We start from the raw sequence: 20,749 nt of genomic DNA on the forward strand, positions 1-20,749 counted from the left end.
TTTGATGCAGCAGCTTGCAGACACTCACCAGGGGCTTATTCGCATGAGGGGAATTGGGGCACAGGTGAAGAACACAGTTAAAAGAAGAAAGGATTTCCTGCCCCAAACATCCGACAAAGCTCCAATGAGAGGCGCACTGAGAAATGATAATATTCCCTGCAGATCAAAACAAGGCATTAGAAACCAAAACACATTTGTACAATCATGCAATCAGCTTGAAACAAACAAATAACACTTGCACAGAACCTCACACAGTCAGTGGCTTTGTTAAACTAACCAAAATATTCCTGCTTAGAACAAACGTGAACAGTGGCTTTGTCTGATGAGACAAGACTTGCAGTGGTTTTATGGAACTATCTAAAACACATACAAAAACTGTAAAAACAAAACACTTGCCCAATCAAACAAAAACATTCAAATGCATTAAACAAATGCACACAAACCAAAACAGGCAGGCATGCAGCAACTTTGCCAAACCAACCAAAAGACTAGAGAGGTGCTATGTCAGAAATGAAAAAGACTTGCCCATTGACAGAATAAATTGTCAGACATACAAAAACTTCATACTCATGCACAACTGCAACAGCTGTCAGACAAAGGAACACACAAGAGCAAGCACAGTGACTTTATTAGGATGGACTGTTTTCCAGTTATCAAAACCCTCAGTATTAGAAATTTAAAATAAAAACAATTCTCAAAATACACAGATCAACTGGCTTTGGGGGGGAAAAATGATACAGCAGAGATAGCTAACCCACCAAATATTCATATTCAGCCTGCTGGTGATGAACAGAATTATTGACCTGGCTCCAAAGGAAATCTAAGTGGCTAAAATTACATTCATAGTAAGATAGCTAAAGGGCATGGTCAATCCACTTATGAAAGGTTCATAAACCACCACAAATGAACCAATACAAATGGCTGAAATGGTTCTGTGTGCGACACACCATCTGAAATAAAAGGTCAAAATATTAAACTGACTTTCTTGCCTATACTTTCAAATCAGATTTCTAAACTTCCAATATTTCCCATCATCTGATTTCTCACATTGCTTTGCTTTATAGATATGCTAATAAAAGCAGTCTTAGAACTTCAATGTACCAGCCAAAAATAATGTTGCTGGTTAAAGACTAGTGGAGCTTCTAACTTACACATACCAATCAGAAAAGAACAAATTTTGCTTGAAGCTATGTGATTGCATTTTCTTACCTTTACCCCATGAATAAGTCCATTCATTAGAAATGTATGCTGAGGAAACGTCTGGTGCAAAACCTAAAGAAAAACTAAATGTTACATGTTGAAATCGTTTTGCAGGATTTAAAAAAAATTACAGTCAGCTGAGAATCCTGCTACCCTGTTTTGATAAGGTCTAGTAGCAATCTAGCAAGGCCTCTTCCAGACTGCAGCAAAGCTAATTAATGCGTGCCACATTGATGAAAACAACTTTCTTTGTTGCTGCCATAGTTAGTATGACTCCAACAGAAGATAATGTAGGTAATATAGATGCAAACATGAGGAAATCTGCAGGCCAGGCAGCATCTATAGGAGAAGCACTGTCGACGTTTCGGGACGAGACCCTTCATCAGGACTAACTGAAAGGAGAGATACTAAGAGATTTGAAAGTAGTGGGGGAGGGGGAAATGCAAAATGATAGGAGAAGACAGGAGGGGGTGGGATGAAGCTAAGAGCTGGAAAGGTGATTGGCGAAAGTGATACAGAGCCAGAGAAGGGAAAGGATCATGGGGTGGGAGGCCTCGGGAGAAAGAAAGGGGGAGCGGGGGAGCACCAGAGGGAGATGGAGAACAGGCAGGGTGATGGGCAGAGAGAGAGAAAAAAAGCAAACTAAGTGTGTCAGGGATGGGGTAAGAAGGGGAGGAGGGGCATTAACGGAAGTTAGAGAAGTCAATGCTCGTGCCATCAGGTTGGAAGCTACCCAACCTCCAATGGAATCCCACTACCAAGCACATCTTTCCCTCCCCACCTTCCTGCTTTCTGCTGGGATCGCTCCCTACACGACTTCCTTCTCTACTTGTTCCCCCCCCCCCCCCCCCCCCGATCTCCCTCCTGGCACTTATCCCTGTAAGCAGAACAAGTGCTACACCTGCCCTTACACTTCCTCCCTCACCACCATTCAGGGCCCCAGACAGTCCTTCCAGGTGAGGCGACGCTTAAACTGTGAGTCGGCTGGTGTGGTATACTGCGTCCGGTGCTCCCGGTGTGGCCTTTTATATATTGGTGAGACCCAATGCTGACTGGGAGACCGTTTCACTGAACACCTACGCTCTGCCCGCCAGAGAAAGCAGGATCTCCCAGTGGCCACACATTTTAATTCCACGTCCCATTCCCATTCTGATATGTCTATCCATGGCCTCCTCTACTGTCAAGATAAATCCACACTCAGGTTGGAAGAACAACACCTTATATACCAGCTGGGTAGCCTCCAACCTGATGGCATGAACATTTACTTCTCTAACTTCCATTAATGCCCCTCCTCCCCTTCTTACATCATTCCTGACATTTAGTTGTTTGTTTTTTTTTCTCTCTCTCTCTCTCTGCCCATCACCCTGCCTGTTCTCCATCTCCCTCTGGTGCTCCCCCCCGCCCTTCTTTCTCCTGAGGCCTCCTGTCCCATGATCCTTTCCCTTCTCTGGCTCTGTATCACTTTCGCCAATCACCTTTCCAGCTCTTAGCTTCATCCCACCCCCTCCTGTCTTCTATCATTTCGCATTTCCCCCTCCCCCACTACTTTCAAATCTTTTAGTATCTCTCCTTTCAGTTAGTCCTGCCGAAGGGTCTTGGCCCGAAACGTCGACAGTGCTTTTCCTATAGATGCTGCCTAGCCTGCTGTGTTCCACCAGCATTTTGTGTGTGTTGTTTTAATATAGATGCAATATTTCTTATCACAAAAACAAAGCCAGAACTTTAATTGAATTATGAATAAACAGACTCTACAAAGTCTAGAACAAGGTAGTGACAGCAATAAATGCCGACATGTCATATTTTGTTTTTAAGCTCAAATTTCCAATACCTACAATTTTTGCTTTCAAAGGCTATCAGACAAAAGTAAAATACTGCAGATGTCAAAAGCCTGAAATAAAAACTTAATGCAAGAAATAGTCATCCAACATTTGTAGAAAGAGAAAATATTTAAGGCCAGCCATTTGAAACATAATAAAAGTAATACAATTCATTGGTCCAGTTTTTTTTATGATGTAGTGAGGAAGGCAGAAAATAGAAAGGAAGATCTGTGATTGGTGGGAAAAATTAAAAGAATCACAGTACATCCATTTTTCCAAAGTATTCTAATTTATTCTTCCTCACATCCATTAACAACTATTTCCCCATCCAGTAAGGAAGTACACCAAGTGTAAAGAAATCAGGCACACTCTTCTTTCTTTAAACAACTTGATCCCTGGAAATTACTGAAGCTGAATTATGTCTCTGAAGAGAGTATCCATTTCTACAACCTACTCGATTCCATCTACTCTCAGTGAAAAGATTCTTCATCGGATCCCCACTGAACCTCTTCCCAACCCCTGCCCAAAACATCACAAGACACCAATCTGCTGTTATTGCAGCATACAGACCCATAATAAACATTTTCAGTGAGACTCTGGAAAAGTCTGTGGTGGGTAAATGAGGATGGGTGTGAGTGAAAATCCACAATATACAGCTATTCCTCTGGAACATCACTCACTTTAAGTAGAGCCCGCAGCAGCACAATCATATGTGGGAAGATCTTAACTTACAAACTGGTACATATGTATATCACACTCAGCACTGAATAATTTGGACAATGCCATCATGCACAAATGCACTGAAGCACCTTGGCAACGCATAGTAAGCAGCACATGTATAATCCTGGGCATTAAAGTTAGTTTACATCCCACAAGGTAATGCACATTTATTCATTCATTCTTTTAATTACATCCCCAATAATTTCACCCACAATGAACTGATTTTTTTTTCTGCCTGGTTTTCACCTCAGGAGTTTAATAGTGTGAAGTTCTGCAGGAACCCGCTGTCCATCAAAACATAAATATACAGTCACCCTTCCTGTGAGAGCTTGGGTCAAGATTGATAGTTAGCTTGTTGTGAATTTACCAAGTATCAAAGCACATTTAACCAATGGTTCTGTGAATGCATAACTGAGAAACTAATAACAAAGCTGAGATCTACGTACACTACTTTATCTACATAGTGGTGAAATTACCCATTGACTCTGTGGATGAAATGCAAATGGAATAGATTATACTCACAGTTAACATAGGAGTTGTCAATAATCCCCACGCAAAGAACTCCAAAAAGATTACAATCACTGCATGGTAGACGCTGGGCTCGCCTATTCCCTGTGGCTGAAAACACAAAAGAAATGAACCAAAATTAATCCAGTTATTACGAATGCTTCCAAGTTGTAACATCAGACTGACCATAACTGCTTGGGTACAAAACGTAACATTACAGAAAACTTTAACCCCACTACAGACAGTGTTGCACTGGAGGCCACCTGGTAGCTCTGTAACTTGGGAAATGTTAATATTCTACAAAATTATTTAGACACAGGCAATACTCTGGAATGAGCTTCAATGGTTTCAAGGAATCAAGCTTGTTTAAAGAAAGCAGAGTGTCCACCTGGTCTATTTTCAATGACTGAAGGAGGACCTATGTAACATGGAAGTTTAGAATTGGTTGATGGAACAAAACACAATTAGATTCGCCCAGATTGGGGAGAAATCACTAAACACCAAATTCATTTTTGGTATGTTTAGGTGACAAACTGTTAAGATGACTGGCCTTTCATTCATTATTTTAAACATTTATTACCTTCAATGCCAACTAACCTTGGTTGCAGCATGTACCATCCACAACTTGTAAACATTCTCCAGCAGCCACCTTTTAACCACCTAAAACAAGGGCAGTTGGCACAACCAAGCTCCTCTCTGAATCATACACACTTCACCCTGACATGGAAATACAGTTTATCATCCTTCCTTCATTGCTTCTGCATCAAAATCCCAGTAACTAATGCTTTGCAACAAGCACCAGTTACGAAGAAAAACTTCAATGTAAATTTGCACAGGCAATGGAAAATCAGTATGACACAGAAACCAAGGAAATGTGGGGGCAGTAGGATTAGCTTTGCATTAGCTGGCTAAGGCTAACTAGACAGCTATAAACTTCACTGTTCTTAATATTACATATCCTTTAGTATTCAATATTATGCTTCATATTCAATAACGATTGTGGAAGATCTTGCATCATGCATCTAATGACAGCCATGTCTTCACCTCACCTTATGAATCCATCTTTCTGACCCATGAAACAACATCTATCACACAAAAAAATTACTCAGGTTCAAGACAGATTTCTGGACTATTTTCAGATGCACTTGCACACAATTGCTCCATATGACGTTAAAGAGAATTAGTGTCCAAACCAGACAGGTAAAAAGTTCAGTGCCAAGGAAACTGGAAGTTAACTGAAGAATTTCCTTGCAGATTATTGCACAGTAACAAACACTGATAATTCATGCATTTTGAACATGGGCTCTCTTGCCATGCAAAGTATGAGATATACCACTGCCATGCTTATTCAAGATTCAGGATTCAAGGTTGTTTGTCATTTTCAGTACACTAGTGTAAAGAGGAACCAGGTAATTGTTACTCTGGATCTGATGCAGCACATAAGAAATACATACAATACAAATACAGAAGATAGCTTATATACATAAACTGTATGCCCAGGAGTGACTGACATGAATTGAAGTGGTGGTGTTGATCAGCCTTACTTCTTGGGGAAAGTAATCATTTTTTGGAACTTATGGTTCTGGCGTGGATGTTGCATAGCCTTCTCCCTGATGGGAGGAACAGTCCATGAGCAGGCTGGGTGGGTGGATCCTTCATAATGTTACTGGCACTTTTCTGTATTTATGACCTTGATGGTGGGTAGGTTGGTGCCAGTGATGCGCTGGACAGTTTTGACTATCCATTGTAGAGACTTCTTGTCCACAGGAGTACAGTTTCTATGCCATGCAGCGATGCACCATGTCACGATGCTCTCTACTGAGCATTTGTAGAATGATGTGAGCATGGATGTACATAGTCCAGCTCCCTTCAGCCTCCTCAGTAACTAGGGGTGTTGGCGAGCTTTCTTGATTATGTAGGATGTATTGTGGGACCATGAGAAGTTTCCGAGATGTGCACTCCCAGATGTTGCAGTTTCCACTGCTGTGCCACCGACGTACAGAGGGGTTGAGTGGTGCAAGTTCTCATGAAGTTTATCTATCTCCTTTCTCTTGTTGACATTGAGGAAGAGTTTATTTGCCTGGTACCATGCCTCGAACTCTTTCATCTTTTCTTTGAGGGCAGTATCATCGTTGTTAGTAATGAACCCCTGTTGTGTCATAGGCTAACTTGACAATGTGATTATACGGGTGTCTGGCTATGCAATCATGTGGGAGCAGAGTCTACAGCAGTGGGTTCAGCACACAGTCTTGGGGATCACCCGGGTTGATGATGGAGGGAGGAGTGTTTGTGCATCCTGACTGAAGTCTGTTGGTTAGTTAGTTAGTCCAACACTTAGTTGCACAGTGGTATACTTAGACCAAGTAGGAGTTTCATCACCAAGGTCTGCAGATCCATAGCATTTCTGTCCCCAGTGACAATATAGACCCTCTGGGTAATGACAGGACAAGCTTGATTCCTTCACTCATAGTTCCCTTGAGAAAATATAAACTTCAATTAGTGGGCACACTGACACAAGTACATATTCTTAGATACAAAAACACTTGCACAGACTGCCCCACTCCCCTGCACACCTTGTAGGTTCATGTCCTTCTTGCTCATCACCCTCAATTATACTCCAGTCATCAGAATCCCAATCCTTCGACATAGCATCTCATTTTCAGTTGCACAACCAGTCATATTTCCGATATCCGGATTAGGCTGTGGATCGAACATGATCCAATTCTGCTGTTTACCCAACTGCACCGTTCTCTGGCAATAGGTCTACAACAGAATTCTCAAGTGAAGATTGCATCAATGCCCCAATACTTTTTCTAATAATTTATGCTATAAAGCTGCATCACTTCTTCAACAAACTTCCCTGAAGATGAAGCCAATGTACAGAAATAATGCAAGGTTATTTTTACATTGTAGAAAAATAAGCCAAACTTCATCACCTCAGCTGCATCCTCACATGCTCAGAGGCCAGGCAGTCTATGCCATCATTGATGCTATAAACTAAAACACAGCAGAGAACAAGCTTTACAAGCAACACACGGAGAGAGTAATTCAAGCACAGAAACAGGGCCTTAAGGACACCATTATACTGACCATCAATCACAAATCCCATTAACACAAATCCCTTTTACCAGCATTTGGTATGAAACCTTTATGCCTTGGCAATTCAAACACTTGCCTTGATGATTCTTTAATGTTATGAGAGTATCCGTTTCTACAACTCAAGCAGTGTTCCAGATTCCATCCATCAGTGAAAAGATTCTTCATTGGATCCCCACTGAACCTCTTCCCATCCCCTGCCCAAAACATCACATCAACCTACTCTTATTACATCATACAGTCCATTATTAAAAATTCTCAGAGAGATCCTGGAAAACATGATCAATTTGCACAACTTCAGAGGCATAATTTTAAGCCGCACAAGAAGGTAGTAGTGAATTTCATCAAAACATCTGCCTTTAGGCAATTAAAAAAAGCGAGTTTGGCCAAATGAGATAATTTGAAGAACAAGACCTCAGGGCTGGCACAATTGTATACCAGTTAGAAGTGTTCTGTGCCCTCTTATGATCCTGAGAGCAGAAGTGCCTGCTGGGGGCAATAGAAAGATACCACCAATGCTATTTCCACATAATTCTCCAAATGCACTGGGAGGAAGAACAAACCAATGACAGCATCTTCTCCTGGGACAACAATGAAAACATTACTCAGTTAGCTCCATTGCAGATCACATTGCCCACATGCCTGATATCACATTCAAAACCGATTACCCGGAGTCTGCCATGGGAATAGAAGAACAAGCAAACAAAGATGTGCCTAAAATTTCCTTGAAGGTACACAACATTCATACCAACTCCTGGGGTTGTCTGGACTGTAACAACTCAAAAGTGAAGGAGTAGCATCCTAGATAGTATCAAGGACAAGTTCATAGGCCAAGAGCACACAGAGGCCCAGCTGAAGTGGCAAAACAATAAACTAGCTATACACTAGCTTTTCCATTTGGCCATTTGTGCTATCTGCAGAACTCTGCAGTTCCCAAAGTAGCCTCATAAACTATCTGAGAACTGAGATCTGGAAAGAAGTTAGTCAATCCTGAAGGACCATAATAAAGATAAATTTCAGTGCTGAACTTAATTGACACTGAAGATTCATTGTCACAAGTACATTGAATTCTGGTTAATCGGGCAGCCACTTATTTGTGACAACTCTTAAAGAACAAAAACTAAATTGAATAAAATAACCAGGATTCCCTTTGTTTATTTGGAATACTATGCTGCTTAACTGGGGCAGGAGACTGTTGCTGAACAGTTTCTAATTAGCATCAGTCATGTGCACTTGTGTGGCCATTAAACAATACACCACACTTAGAGCAAACAGCTTTTTAAAACAGAATCAGATGCTTGTGTTTGTGTTAAAAAGCAGCAATTTTTGTCACTGATAGTTGACGAGAAATAAGCAGTAAGACAATTCAGAACTGTTTTAGTCACTGTAGTTTCAAGCAATCAGGCTTGGAGATGACAGAAATGGCCAAGATGGAATAATTTCACGACTTCAGGTTAGAAATTAACAAGAATTTGAATGCATCAACAATCATCTTGAATGTTACACTGAAAGTGAAGACGGAGGATGCAATCATCAACAGCTTTGTATGAAGGCAGTCCATTATCTTCAGTAGATGTATGAGTTGATCTTATTCAGTTGCGATCAAAAGAACATGACGTGGATGAATTAGTCAGTTATTATTATGAACAAATACGTTTTATAGTACTGTAGCACTATTGGTATTGTTCTAATTTGTTCTACATTTCATTTAAATACATAATCTGTTACTCAGTTAAATGGTAGTTTAATTTAGTATTTAATTTATAATTTAGTATTATACCATAACTACTTCAATGAAACCAGTTGATTGGGACGGCTGCTTAAATGAGTCAAAATTTATTGGTCCCAATGTGTCCCAATTAACTGGATTCAAATGTATTAATAGTGCTAGCCATTGTTACTGCAAAAATTAACTGCAGATGAATTAAGAATCCTTCTCCAAAAGGAGCCATCATTTTACTATCTACCAAGCATGGACAACAGTTCTAAATCTATGCATAAAAGTGCAGCATTGTACACAACCTACCTTATTGTTTGACCAAACAATGCTTCAAGGACATTCAGTACAGGTGACCCCCACATTACGGTTGATCGTTATGTAAATTCACCCTTACGTGATTCACAAATCACTCGCCAAAAATTTGAGATAAACAACAAAATTCACTTGTACAATCCAAAAAAAAGTTTTATTTTAAACTTATGTTTCTTATGCATGAGTAGATGACATGACCGTGTTCTGGAAAACTAATCTGTGTAGTTTTCTAGAAATGCAATCAACAACCTCCCCTGCCCCACAACCAAAGTACAATACAATCTAGTCCATAGGTATTCCTGTTTTCAGTGGCAAAGTCTATCAATTACATACTGCAACAGTTAAGTTTCAAAGCAATATATACACAAGACCAACAAAGTCAACATTTGCTTTTGGCAGGCTGCATAAAACTTAATCAGCACAGACCAAGTCAAATCACGGTGGGGGGGGGGGGGGGGTGGGGGAAGAGAGAAAAGAGAGAAACAAACTGGCTCAGTTATTTTTTGTTTCAACTCAGGTTTTTATTTACTTTTTAAAAAGTTTGTTCAAATGTTGCAACATGCATTTGTTTCTTTGAAGTATGTGCACAGCATACTGAATTAAACACTCACAATTCTTCACCTAGTTGATAAAGGAAGATTTAAGCCTTCTCAATTCAAGCAATCTTGCCTTTCATCAGTTATGCTACAGTGCTGGAATACACTGGGTAAATGAAGACAAAGTTACAGAAAATACGGTAGTGATGGGAGTTACACATCCAATCTCCTTCCAACATATTCAGCGGTACATAAGTGTGGTAACCACTAGACAAGACAAAGCTTAGTGCCTACACCAAACTGCTTTCTATGAATGCTAATCTATCAATGCTCAACTACAATAGCTTTGAGATTATGAACAAACATCCTCTAGAAACTGGACTACAACCTGTAGATTTCCAAATTATTTGGTTCTTCACACGCTTCATTCCCTTTCCAGTTAAGTTAATACAGTTTAATGGTCCTTGCTTGAAAATGTTTAACTCAACAGCTTAATGTTCTTAAATTAGATCTACAACCACTTACAGTTCTACGATTTTTGCACTTCAATATTCTTTTAGAAACAGCACTGGAAACCAAGGAAACTGAATACACTGAGGGGGACAGTAAGCAACTAGCCAGTGTAGTTCATGTGGAACCAATGATTAAAAGGTTATATGCACTGACTTCGTGTTTCATGAATGTCTAGACATTGCTGAGTTCATAAAGAAATGAACATGTGTGAGAGAGGAAAGGGAGATGCAGTCTTTAAAAATGTGCGGTAGCATTATTTGCCCTACCAAATGCCTGAGGCTGATAAATTTGGTTAAAAAAACATGTATGGGGGCACAACTTCAAAGGATCAAAATAATAAAATGTAAATTTATTAGAAAGTGAAAGTTGGCTGGAAAGTTAGTGCAAATTAGATTAGAAAAATGAGAAATGGAGAGAAGAGGGGAAAAAAAATCACCAGAGCAAAAAAAAAGATTTTCCATTAAGGCAACAAAAAGATAAAGTAGATTCGGTAAGGGAAAGGAAACTAAAAATGCGACCATGCTTAGAAAACAATTAATGTTTTAAGATTAACAATGAAATATATACTTCAGAACTCTGAATATCAAATGCTCTTGCTAGCCTACTTACCATTCAATGGGATTACTGATCTCAATTTCAAATTCAATCCCATATTCATAAATTACCCCAATGGCTAAAATAATTAGCTTTTGTTATTTTCAATATCAGATCATCTATGGCTCTCCAAGACAAAACTTTTTCATGAAAAGTAGACGAATCCCAAGTGTATATGGTATACATACTTCGAGGATAAGTTTACTTTGAACTTTGAGACCCAAATGGGCAATAATCTTCAAAAAAATCTCTTATGTGCCATGGTAAATTTGAGCAGATCATCACTGATCAGTAATAATTATGACCAAGGAAAGCAAATGAGTCCTATTTTATATTTAGGTGAATTCAGCATTCTATTAAGTATAACAGAGATGCATTGCAATAAATGAGCATTTTAGAAAACCTGTTCAAAAACATTAACATTTTTAAAGACAAATGAAAAGTAACATCTCTAAATAGTACTGTTATTGTACCATCTAAGAAATGTGAATATGAAATTATAAGCTTTGGTGCAAATTCATACAGGAACATGGAAAGAAAAATAAACACTCTACTCTCAGTAAGACTTCTGTTGCTACACTAATGGTGACAAATATTTTATATCCAGCTCGTATATGGTTGCTTTCAGAGCTATGCATAATGCATTAGTTTTATCAATAAAACTATATTTAGACTTGACATGGTTCATCAATGAAAACAATGACATATGAATATGATGTAACAGTGTTAATATTGTCATTACAAGATTTTTTAGACAGTTAAAAGTTTCAGAAATTGAATGCCAGAGTTTTAGAACCTCATTGTCTGATATCTACACTATGATCCAGTCACTAACCTAACTCTTTCAATATTTTCCAGTTCAGCTCTTGTCGACAAATTTTTGCATCCAAATTTAAGTGCTCTGTAAATCAATCGTGTTGCAATATTATCCAAATAAATCCACTGCAACATTCCCAAATTCAGTTTGTCCTATCCAAATAGTAATCTGTCTACCAGGGTTGTTGCGGGTTTCAAAACGTACCATCCAATATCATGTGTTCTTGTAACCGTCTAGCTGGTTCCAAGACTTTTACACAGTACTGAGCCCAGCACTTTTATACAATATTGCTGCCACAAAAAAAAAACAAATTTCATGATGTTTGTAAGTAACAATAAACCCGATTCTGATATGGTGATTTATCGTGGACTGAGAGTGGCCCAATTGTTTGAGATCAAATGATCTTGCCTGGTGGTCTCAGGGTTGGGTCTGTCTATACCCGTCATCTCTCTTCCCCCCCGCCCCCAACCTCTGGACTCCTCCTCTGCTACCTGTCCTGCACCTTCCACCCTCACTGTTCCCAACATCCTTTGCTCCCGCCAGAACTATCTATTTAAGAATTCTGCACAGTACTGTATCTTTTTTATTGTTGGGTTTATAGAATCAGGAGGTAGCACTGCATGTCAACAAAAGTTTTGCATGTGCCATCTTGGTTATGCATGCTATAGGGTTCCCCTCTCTGAGGCATCAAAGGCTAAGTAAAGAAATCTCAACCCACTGATAAATGACTGTTGTCTTATTCAAAATTGGTGAGGGGTAATTGGGAGAGGGGAGGGATATTGTAGCAAGGGGAAAGAACTTCTGACCAAAGCACATGTCACTAAATATCACAATTCCTTAGATACCCTTACAAGAAATCCTCAGGGCAGTGTCCTAGCTCCACCCATCTTCACCTACATCATGAATGATCTTTCTTCTAAAAAAGTAGGATGTGAATGATTCCAGTTTTTAATTCCATTTGCAGTTCCCCCACCTGCATACATTAAGGCCTAAAGCATTCAAACTTAGGTTGGTAACTGGCACAAGCAGCAAAATGGCCAGATAAAGATCAAATGACTAGCTATACCCCTGGCACTCAATGGCATTATCACAAAGTTCCCCTATAGATAACATCTGAAGATCAGCAAACCACCACATAACCACTGCTGTATTAACAAGCCAGAAGCTGTGCATTTTGCAGGGGAATGTTTCATTTCCTGATACAAAATCTTTTCATCAGCTCCAATAAATCAAAATCATTCTGAACAAAGAAACCCATTTGAGTGGCACCACACTCATCTTCCTTACTGGCCATTATGCCACTGGTGTTTTGGACAGCTATGAAAGTCCTCCATTTCTGGAGGTGTTCAGGGCTTCCTTTTAGTTTTCATCACTGTCAGTTATGTAAATCCCAATTGGAGACTCAAACACTGTCACACTCAGATGTAGAAGGATCTTTGTTGCTGTTTCCGGAACAATTTTGTTTTACCATTCATGGTTGTTAGCTCTGAGCTGAAGCCCAAAACCTGAAAGACTGGTGGGCCGCTCTTAAGTCTGGACTCTACCATTTGACCTATTTAGCATGGGTTCAAAAACCAAAGCATACAGCCCTGACTCCAAATGGCATAGCTCTCTAGGTCATCAAGACACGCAAGCCTCCAAACCACAACAAGGCTGTGGTCCTCTTGGGGAACCACATTCACTGGCAGAAACATTAATTCTCCCTACCACTACTGCACCATAATTTCAGTGTATATCACCACAGTGCACTGTCTCAAAATCCCCTATTCAATAGCATTTTTCATCAGGAGTACAGCAGTAAGGAAGCTGTACCACCACTTACTCCAGGGAAGTTGAGGCTGGGTATCAGGTGCTATTCTTACTATGACATCACACATCTCAAAGTAAATAATGTTAAAAACAAATAGCTGTTGTGTTCTGATGCTGCCCACAAAATTAACGGCCAGCCATGTTGTACAATGAATTATGCCAAGTGAAAATAACTCAAAATCACCTAAATGTCAGGATTGAAAGACTAAGTCATTATAACTTGGGCCAAAGAGCCTGAGACAGCATGGTTTATTATTAATTTCTGTATTCTGGTGCCAGAAATTCTCAAGAAGTCACTCATGCTGACATTCCAAAAAATAAACAATTTAAAATGTCAGCAGCAGTTGACACAAAAACAAAGAGCTACAAAATCCATGAAATCAAAATTGGATTACAGAACTCCCATATATCAAAGGAACACTGCACTTTAGAATGTGACTTGCACCATGTGTATCAAACTATTTTTTAGGAATATTCAGGATCAAAAATTAACACTGGTATATGCTGTGGAATCTGTTTTGCAGCAGTACAAAAGAAGGATAATAGGTAATGTTAATGGACTGATCAAAAATTTGATAGTGGGAGGGAAGAAAGCTCCTAAAAATGTTGAGTGTGCATCTTAAGCTTCAGTACCAATTGAAGTACTGAAAAATGGGCATATCTGGATGGTGAGGGTCACTAATGATAGGTGGCAGTTTCTTGTAGCATCATCCTGATGATGGGGAGTGTTGTGTATGTGACTGTGCAAACTGGAGACTACTTACCAGAATTTGATGTAATCAGTCAGAATACTTAACATCATAAATCTATTGAAATTTGAAAGTCTTTGGTAACACACCAATCTCCTCAAAATGAAGTAGAGATGCTGGTGTGTCTTCTTCATGACTGCATCAATGTGTTGACACCCAGGGACATGCAGCTGCTCACCCGTTCCACCCCGCAATGAGGACTACTATATGTTCTTTCGATTTCCCTTCCTGAATCCACAATCAGTCCCTTGATCTTGCTGACACTGATGGCAAAGTTATTGTGATACCACTCAACCAGCCAATCTACCTTGCTCCTGTACACTACGTCACCGTCTGAGATTCTACCTAAAAGTAATGTCACCAGCAAATTTATAAATGGAATTTGAGCTGTACCTAGCCACACAGTCCCGAGTGTAGAGAATAGAGCAGTTGGCTAGCAAGCATACTTGATTTTACCCTTGTTGATTGTTAACAAACAGGAGATGTTATTATTGATCAGCATGGATGGAGATCACTATAAGACATGAAACAGAATTAGGCAATTCAGCCCATTGAGTTTGCTCTGCCATTCAATCACAGTCAATTTATTTTCCCTCTCAACCCCACTTTTGTATATTCTCCCAGAAACTTTTGATGCCCTTACTAATCAATGACTTATTAACCTCTGCTTTAAATATAACTAAAGACTTGGCCTCCACAGCCATCTGTGTCACAGATCCACAGATCAGCCACTCTCTGGCTAAAGAAGTTCCTTCTCATCTCTGTTATAAATGGGCATTATTCTATGTAGGGGCTGCCTGCCCTTGTCCTAAATTCTCCCATGTTTGGAAACATCATGTCCACTATATTTCAGCCTTTCAAAATCAGTAGGCTTCAATGAGATCCACCCTTAATTCTTCTAAACTCCAGTGATTACATACACAATGGCGTTGAATTAACCCTTTCATTTCCAAGATCATTCTCATAACCTCTTTGGACTTCTCCAAAGCCAGCACATCGGTTCTTAAATACACAACCCAAAACTGCTCACAATACTTCAAATGTGGTCTGACCAATGCCTTAAAGCTTCAGCTTTAAGTCTACTAGTAAGCATGCCAATGATCCAGTTACAAAGGGAGATATAGAGGACCACGTTTTGAAACTTGTTGATTAGTATCGAGGGAATGATGGTGTTAAACACCAAAATATATTCTGACAATAAGTTCCAAGCTTAAAAATTTATTTTTAAATTACTATTTCAGAGGAATAAAATTTCAAAGAAAGTCACGGTCTAAGGAGTATATTTACATTGGTTGTTTTTAAAATTATTCTGATGCCATAAAGGAACCAGTGCAAACATATTTTACTATAAAATAAAGAGTGTAATGAAATTTACAACAAGTGAGGACATAATTAATGCACCTTGGAGAAGTACCAGATTGGTTCATCGCTCTTACAAACACACAGCAAGGCTTCCAATTTATTTTCAGAAGTGCATCATGCAATTTGAAAACAGACCAACTTAACTGAAAGCTTATTCAATCCTACTACTAATACAAAATTATCTCATCAGCAGATACAAGGAGGAACACAGGAACAGGACTGACTACTTATTATTGAAGCATGTTCTGCCATTCAATCGAACGGAGGTTAATACAAAACCAGAACATGCTGTAAACACTTAACAGGTCAGGCAGCCTCTGTGAAAGGGGAAACAGAGACAAAGCCTTTGGTCAAAGAGACCCTAGTTAACATTGTGAAAGAGCAAAATAAGATAGCTTAAATTGCAGAGAAGTTGGGGGTACAGCACAGATAGGCCAAATTGAAGGGACAAGGACATATCAAATTAGTAAACAAGGGCAATTAGATGATTGCTTCTTTGTCTGTGTTGCTAACAGTAGGAGTCTTCACCAGAAGATTTTAAAATAAGGATGAGATTTTAAAAACTTAAGCATTGCCATATATAGAGAACAATGCAAGCTGGTAATACAGCAGTAGTGGACAAAAAGGATCTAGTTCAAGTTGGGACAAGAAAGGAATATTTTGGGATGTTAATGTTTATACAAGCAGAAAGTGCTAGAGTTATCTGTCCCAGAAAGATCAAAGATAAGCACATTTTACCATGCTGGGGAAGGGTCAAGTGAAGGAGACAATATAGTTAGAATAGGAGGGTTTCCGCTCAATTAGGCAGCTGCCCCATAAGGCCAAAGTTTTATGGAAATAGTTTAAAAGATATAAAAATTTGAAATGACTGCTTAACTGAATTACAAATTATATATTTAAATTAAATAGAGAACAAATTAGCATACTCCCAATACAATACTATAAAACTGTTACAGTTCCCAATAGTTAGAGGAATTCATGTAGTATATGGTACTTTACTGTGTTGTTTTGTAAATGAACAAAAGCAGTGCAGATACCTTCATACAACACTTTCAATCTATGTCCTCCAAATCTTCATTTTCAAAGTACATTTATTATCTAAGTACCTATGCAGTATACAAGCCAGAGATTAGTGTTTCACAGATAGCCATGAAACAAAGAACCCATTCAAAGAAAACAACACCCAAAGTGCAAAAAAAATTGTGCAAACGGCAAAATTGAGTGAAAAACGCAGAATGCAAAACATCAAACTAGTCATTGAAACAGTTTACTAACGTTCAGCTTAGTTCAGTTCAATTTAGCACTGTGCTGTTTGATGACTGCAAGGCAGAGCGGGGGAGAGAGACCAGTCAAACATCCTTGGTATGTGCTTTCAGGTTTTTAAAAATCTTTTGCATGGTTAGGAGGGGATAAAGAGAGAATATTTGGGGTGGGTGGGGTCTTTTGTTATGTTGACTGCCTTACTTGGGTAGCAAGAAGTGTGGACAACTTATGGAGCAGAGGCTGGTTTGCATGATGTCCACAATTCTCTGCAGTTTCTAGCTCAACGGTTGCCATATCAAGCCAAGTTGCATCTAGAAAGGATGCTTTCTATAGTACATCAATAAAAATTGGTGAGTGTCAAAGGTGACATGCCAAATTTCTTCAGTGTCCCAAGGAGCACTTTTACAATAAAATCGTATTTTTATTAAAGTTTTTCTTTTGGGAAAGCATATACTTGCAAAAGATTTACTACATATCGGGGGGAAAGTGGATCACACTCTTGCTAAATTTGAACCTTGAGTGAAACATTTCAATACTATTCAGAAGCTTTCAAGCATCACAAACTCTTAACCAGCTACAGATCCTCAATATACTTGGAGTAGTTTGGTTAAAACAAAACTAGAGATTCTAACAGAATCTCTAGTTAAATAACAATATATTCAGCCTGGCATCTCAATTCACTGCCAACACTCTGCCAGATGTACAGTGAGACTTATAGGCACGAAAAGTCCATGTTCTATCACTGATTTATCCAGAACTAGTTTACTTGACCTGGTTTAGAGAATCAGATACATTCACTCTCACACAGAAACACTCACACACACGGGATCTGCACCTACAGTCGTACAAAGCTTTAGAGTGTGCAATTTTGTTAATTTGTTTATAAATTATAAGGGAATGTAGTGCATTACAGACGTGCTAGAATACCTGGACTCCTAAGATTTAGTTACAAGGTGAAATTTCATAAATCAAGGCTGCATTCCTTCAAACTTACAAGATTATTCCTTAAGCTATATGAGAAACAGATAGAGGGTGGAATTATGAGAAACCATATCCAATGGTTGTAGAATCTAAGACTACCAAGGATAGCATACCCATTTGTTGTCCTTTCAAAAGTCAAGTTAGGAAACATGTCTAAGGGCAAGTAAAGCCTTGAAAATTGCTGTAAATAATTGCTACAAGGTTAATAATTAATTTTAAATCTAAAGCAGATCAGGTCTTATTAACTAAAGTATTGAGATATGAGGAAAATTGTTCTTATGAAGTAACACAAAAGAATAAACTCGATGTTTCCCAGCTTTTTATTTTGCCATTTTCCCCCTTCCTTTCCAGTCCTGATGAAGGGGCTTGGCCTGAAAAGCTGACTGTTTATCTATCTCCATAGACACTGCCTGACATGCTGAGTTCCTCTGGTATTTCGAATATGTTGCTCTGGATTTCCAGTGTTTACAGAATCTCTATGTTTAAGGGATAACATGTCAACTACAGGACTTAAAACAAATATAATTCTTCATTTAAGTGTCTCAGCTTTCCTCACTCATTCTCTGCTGCCCAACAGCACCGCTAGAAAACAAGGAGTGGAGGGGGGTGGGATCTGCAGTAACCTCTCAGCGTTACTTTCAATACTTTGTCAGCAAATACACAATGTTTTCGAGGGTGGGGGTTGAGGGGACAAGATTCAAATCCATTTCGTGAATCCCCAGTGATCATCATCTCATAAAGCCTCAATTTTGTAACTAATTCTGTGCAGATTAAACATCGACCTGCGCAGACTCACGTTGATTTTTAAGTTTTATCAGTCAGAGCCAATAATATAATGGCCCATTAATACCCCTGTCTAAGCAGTGACTTCTGGAAAGAAACCTGAGTCATGATAAACAAATTTTATGTAATTGCTTGGAGTAACTGCCTACTGACACATTAACAGTACAATTTACAGTATTTATATGAACAGTAGAACAAATTCAGATTTGATATACAGCTTCAACATGCAAGACAAAAGGCCATAAATACTGCATATTCAAGTCTATTCAAATAACTCAGCTTTAGCTAAAAAAAACATGCAAGTCAGCCCTTGCCCTGGAGAGGTGCTTGATACAAGATGAAGGTGCAAGATAAAGAAAAAATTTTTGCAACACCAGGTCAATTGGGCAAGAAACCAGGACCCATCATAGATAATGTTACCTTGCATCAGCTTCAGCCAACTTAAAGGCTCTGGGATCTTAACTATACTCTCATTATGAAGGTTCCAAAATGAATTAGAGCTGGATGACTAAACATTAAATGAGCACTTAAAAAGCATTCAGTCCCAAGAGGGAGTGAAAACCAGTCTGAAACCTCAAGGATGAATTATGTTTATGGGTGATTAACAAAAGTATTTTATAAAGTTCCATGGAATCCTTAAAACACTGCAAGCCCCAAACCATGAAGTAATTTCATTTTATACGATTATCTCCCCTAAAAGTGCAACACCTTTACAAAATGAATGGAATAGTTGAACAGCACCTTCCAAATGGCAATTATGGACAGGCAAAAAAAGCAGGCAACGATGCCCAAATCTCCAAAAAGAGAATAAAAGAGATATTGGTTACAGACAATTATATATTGTGTAGTTGCTAACACCAGAAACCAGACTGATTACATGCTTATAAGTAGAAGGTATAGAAATGCTCTGAAATCATGCAAAACATACCCGGGTGCAGACTGCTATAGTGATCACGTACCAATAATCAGCGTGATGAATCCAAGACACAGAAAGCTCAAAAGACCAAGAGCAGAGCCAAAGCTGAATTTAGGACTTTTGAGAAAAAACAATATCAAAAATGAATTCCAAATAACAGTGAAGAACAAATTCGAGGCTCTATAAAACATCACTATTAAAGAGCAGCAAAGGGAAAACTTCAGTGATAGCATAACACAAGCAGCACTAGAGGTGATTCCCAAACAACAGAAAAAAGCTAAAAAGAAATGGAAGACAGAAGGAATTCTGAATCTTATGGAACAAAGAAGAAAATGTAAGGAAAACGAGAAAGCCTACATATCCTTGCATGCACAGAAAACAACAAGGGCAAGGAAGCAAAAGAAAAGTGGCTTAAGAACAAATGTGAGTTAATAGAACAATTGCAGATGACCAACAACAGGATGTATAAAAGCAAAAGATGGCTCTACAATTATGAAAAAAGGAAAAATAATGCAAAGATGGTCAAAAAACATCAAAGACCTATACGACGACAAAGACCAAGAGGACAACTTTGATATTGGCAATAACAACAAGGGCCCAGCAATACTGAAAGAAGTGGAACATGCTATGAAGAAAATACGAAAGGGAAAATCATCAGGACCAGATAACATTCCGGTTGAACTGTATGAAGCACTAGAAGATTTTGGTGTAGAGAAATTAACAATCTTATTGAATAGAATATACAACAGTGGCAATGTACCAGAAGATCTTTTAAAGACAGTATTCACTGCACTGCCAAAGAAGCCAGGTGCAACAGAGTGCGGACAACACAACAATTAGTTTAATGAGCCACCTCACAAAAATTCTACTTTGAATCATCATGCTCAGAATAAGAAACAAAATTAAACCAGAGATTAGTGAAGAAGAGTGCGGCTTTGTTGAAGTCAAGGGAACATTAAACACCACTTATACTCTCAGGAATATTATCAAAAGGTCAATAGAAGTACAAGACCTATACTTCTGTTTCAATGACTACACAAAAGCCTTTGACACA

The 20,749-nt window shown here is 38.8% G+C and overlaps 1 protein-coding gene across 2 annotated transcripts in view; it reads right to left on the reverse strand.

Annotated features, from left to right (window-relative positions):
* Positions 1-20,749, reverse strand: part of LOC132406153 (hippocampus abundant transcript 1 protein-like) — a 70,785-nt gene that overhangs the window by 26,634 nt on the left and 23,402 nt on the right. For both annotated transcript variants that reach the window (XM_059991421.1, XM_059991422.1), the window contains exons 2-4: positions 4,260-4,355; positions 1,210-1,272; positions 29-156 (exon numbers count right to left, since the gene is read on the reverse strand). In XM_059991421.1, coding sequence (XP_059847404.1) covers positions 29-156; positions 1,210-1,272; positions 4,260-4,355 — 287 coding nt within the window. The remainder of the gene's footprint in view (positions 1-28; positions 157-1,209; positions 1,273-4,259; positions 4,356-20,749) is intronic.

The sequence above is a fragment of the Hypanus sabinus genome, chromosome 16 (genome assembly GCF_030144855.1).
Source record: "Hypanus sabinus isolate sHypSab1 chromosome 16, sHypSab1.hap1, whole genome shotgun sequence".
In the NCBI taxonomy this organism is placed as follows: Eukaryota; Metazoa; Chordata; class Chondrichthyes; order Myliobatiformes; family Dasyatidae; genus Hypanus; species Hypanus sabinus.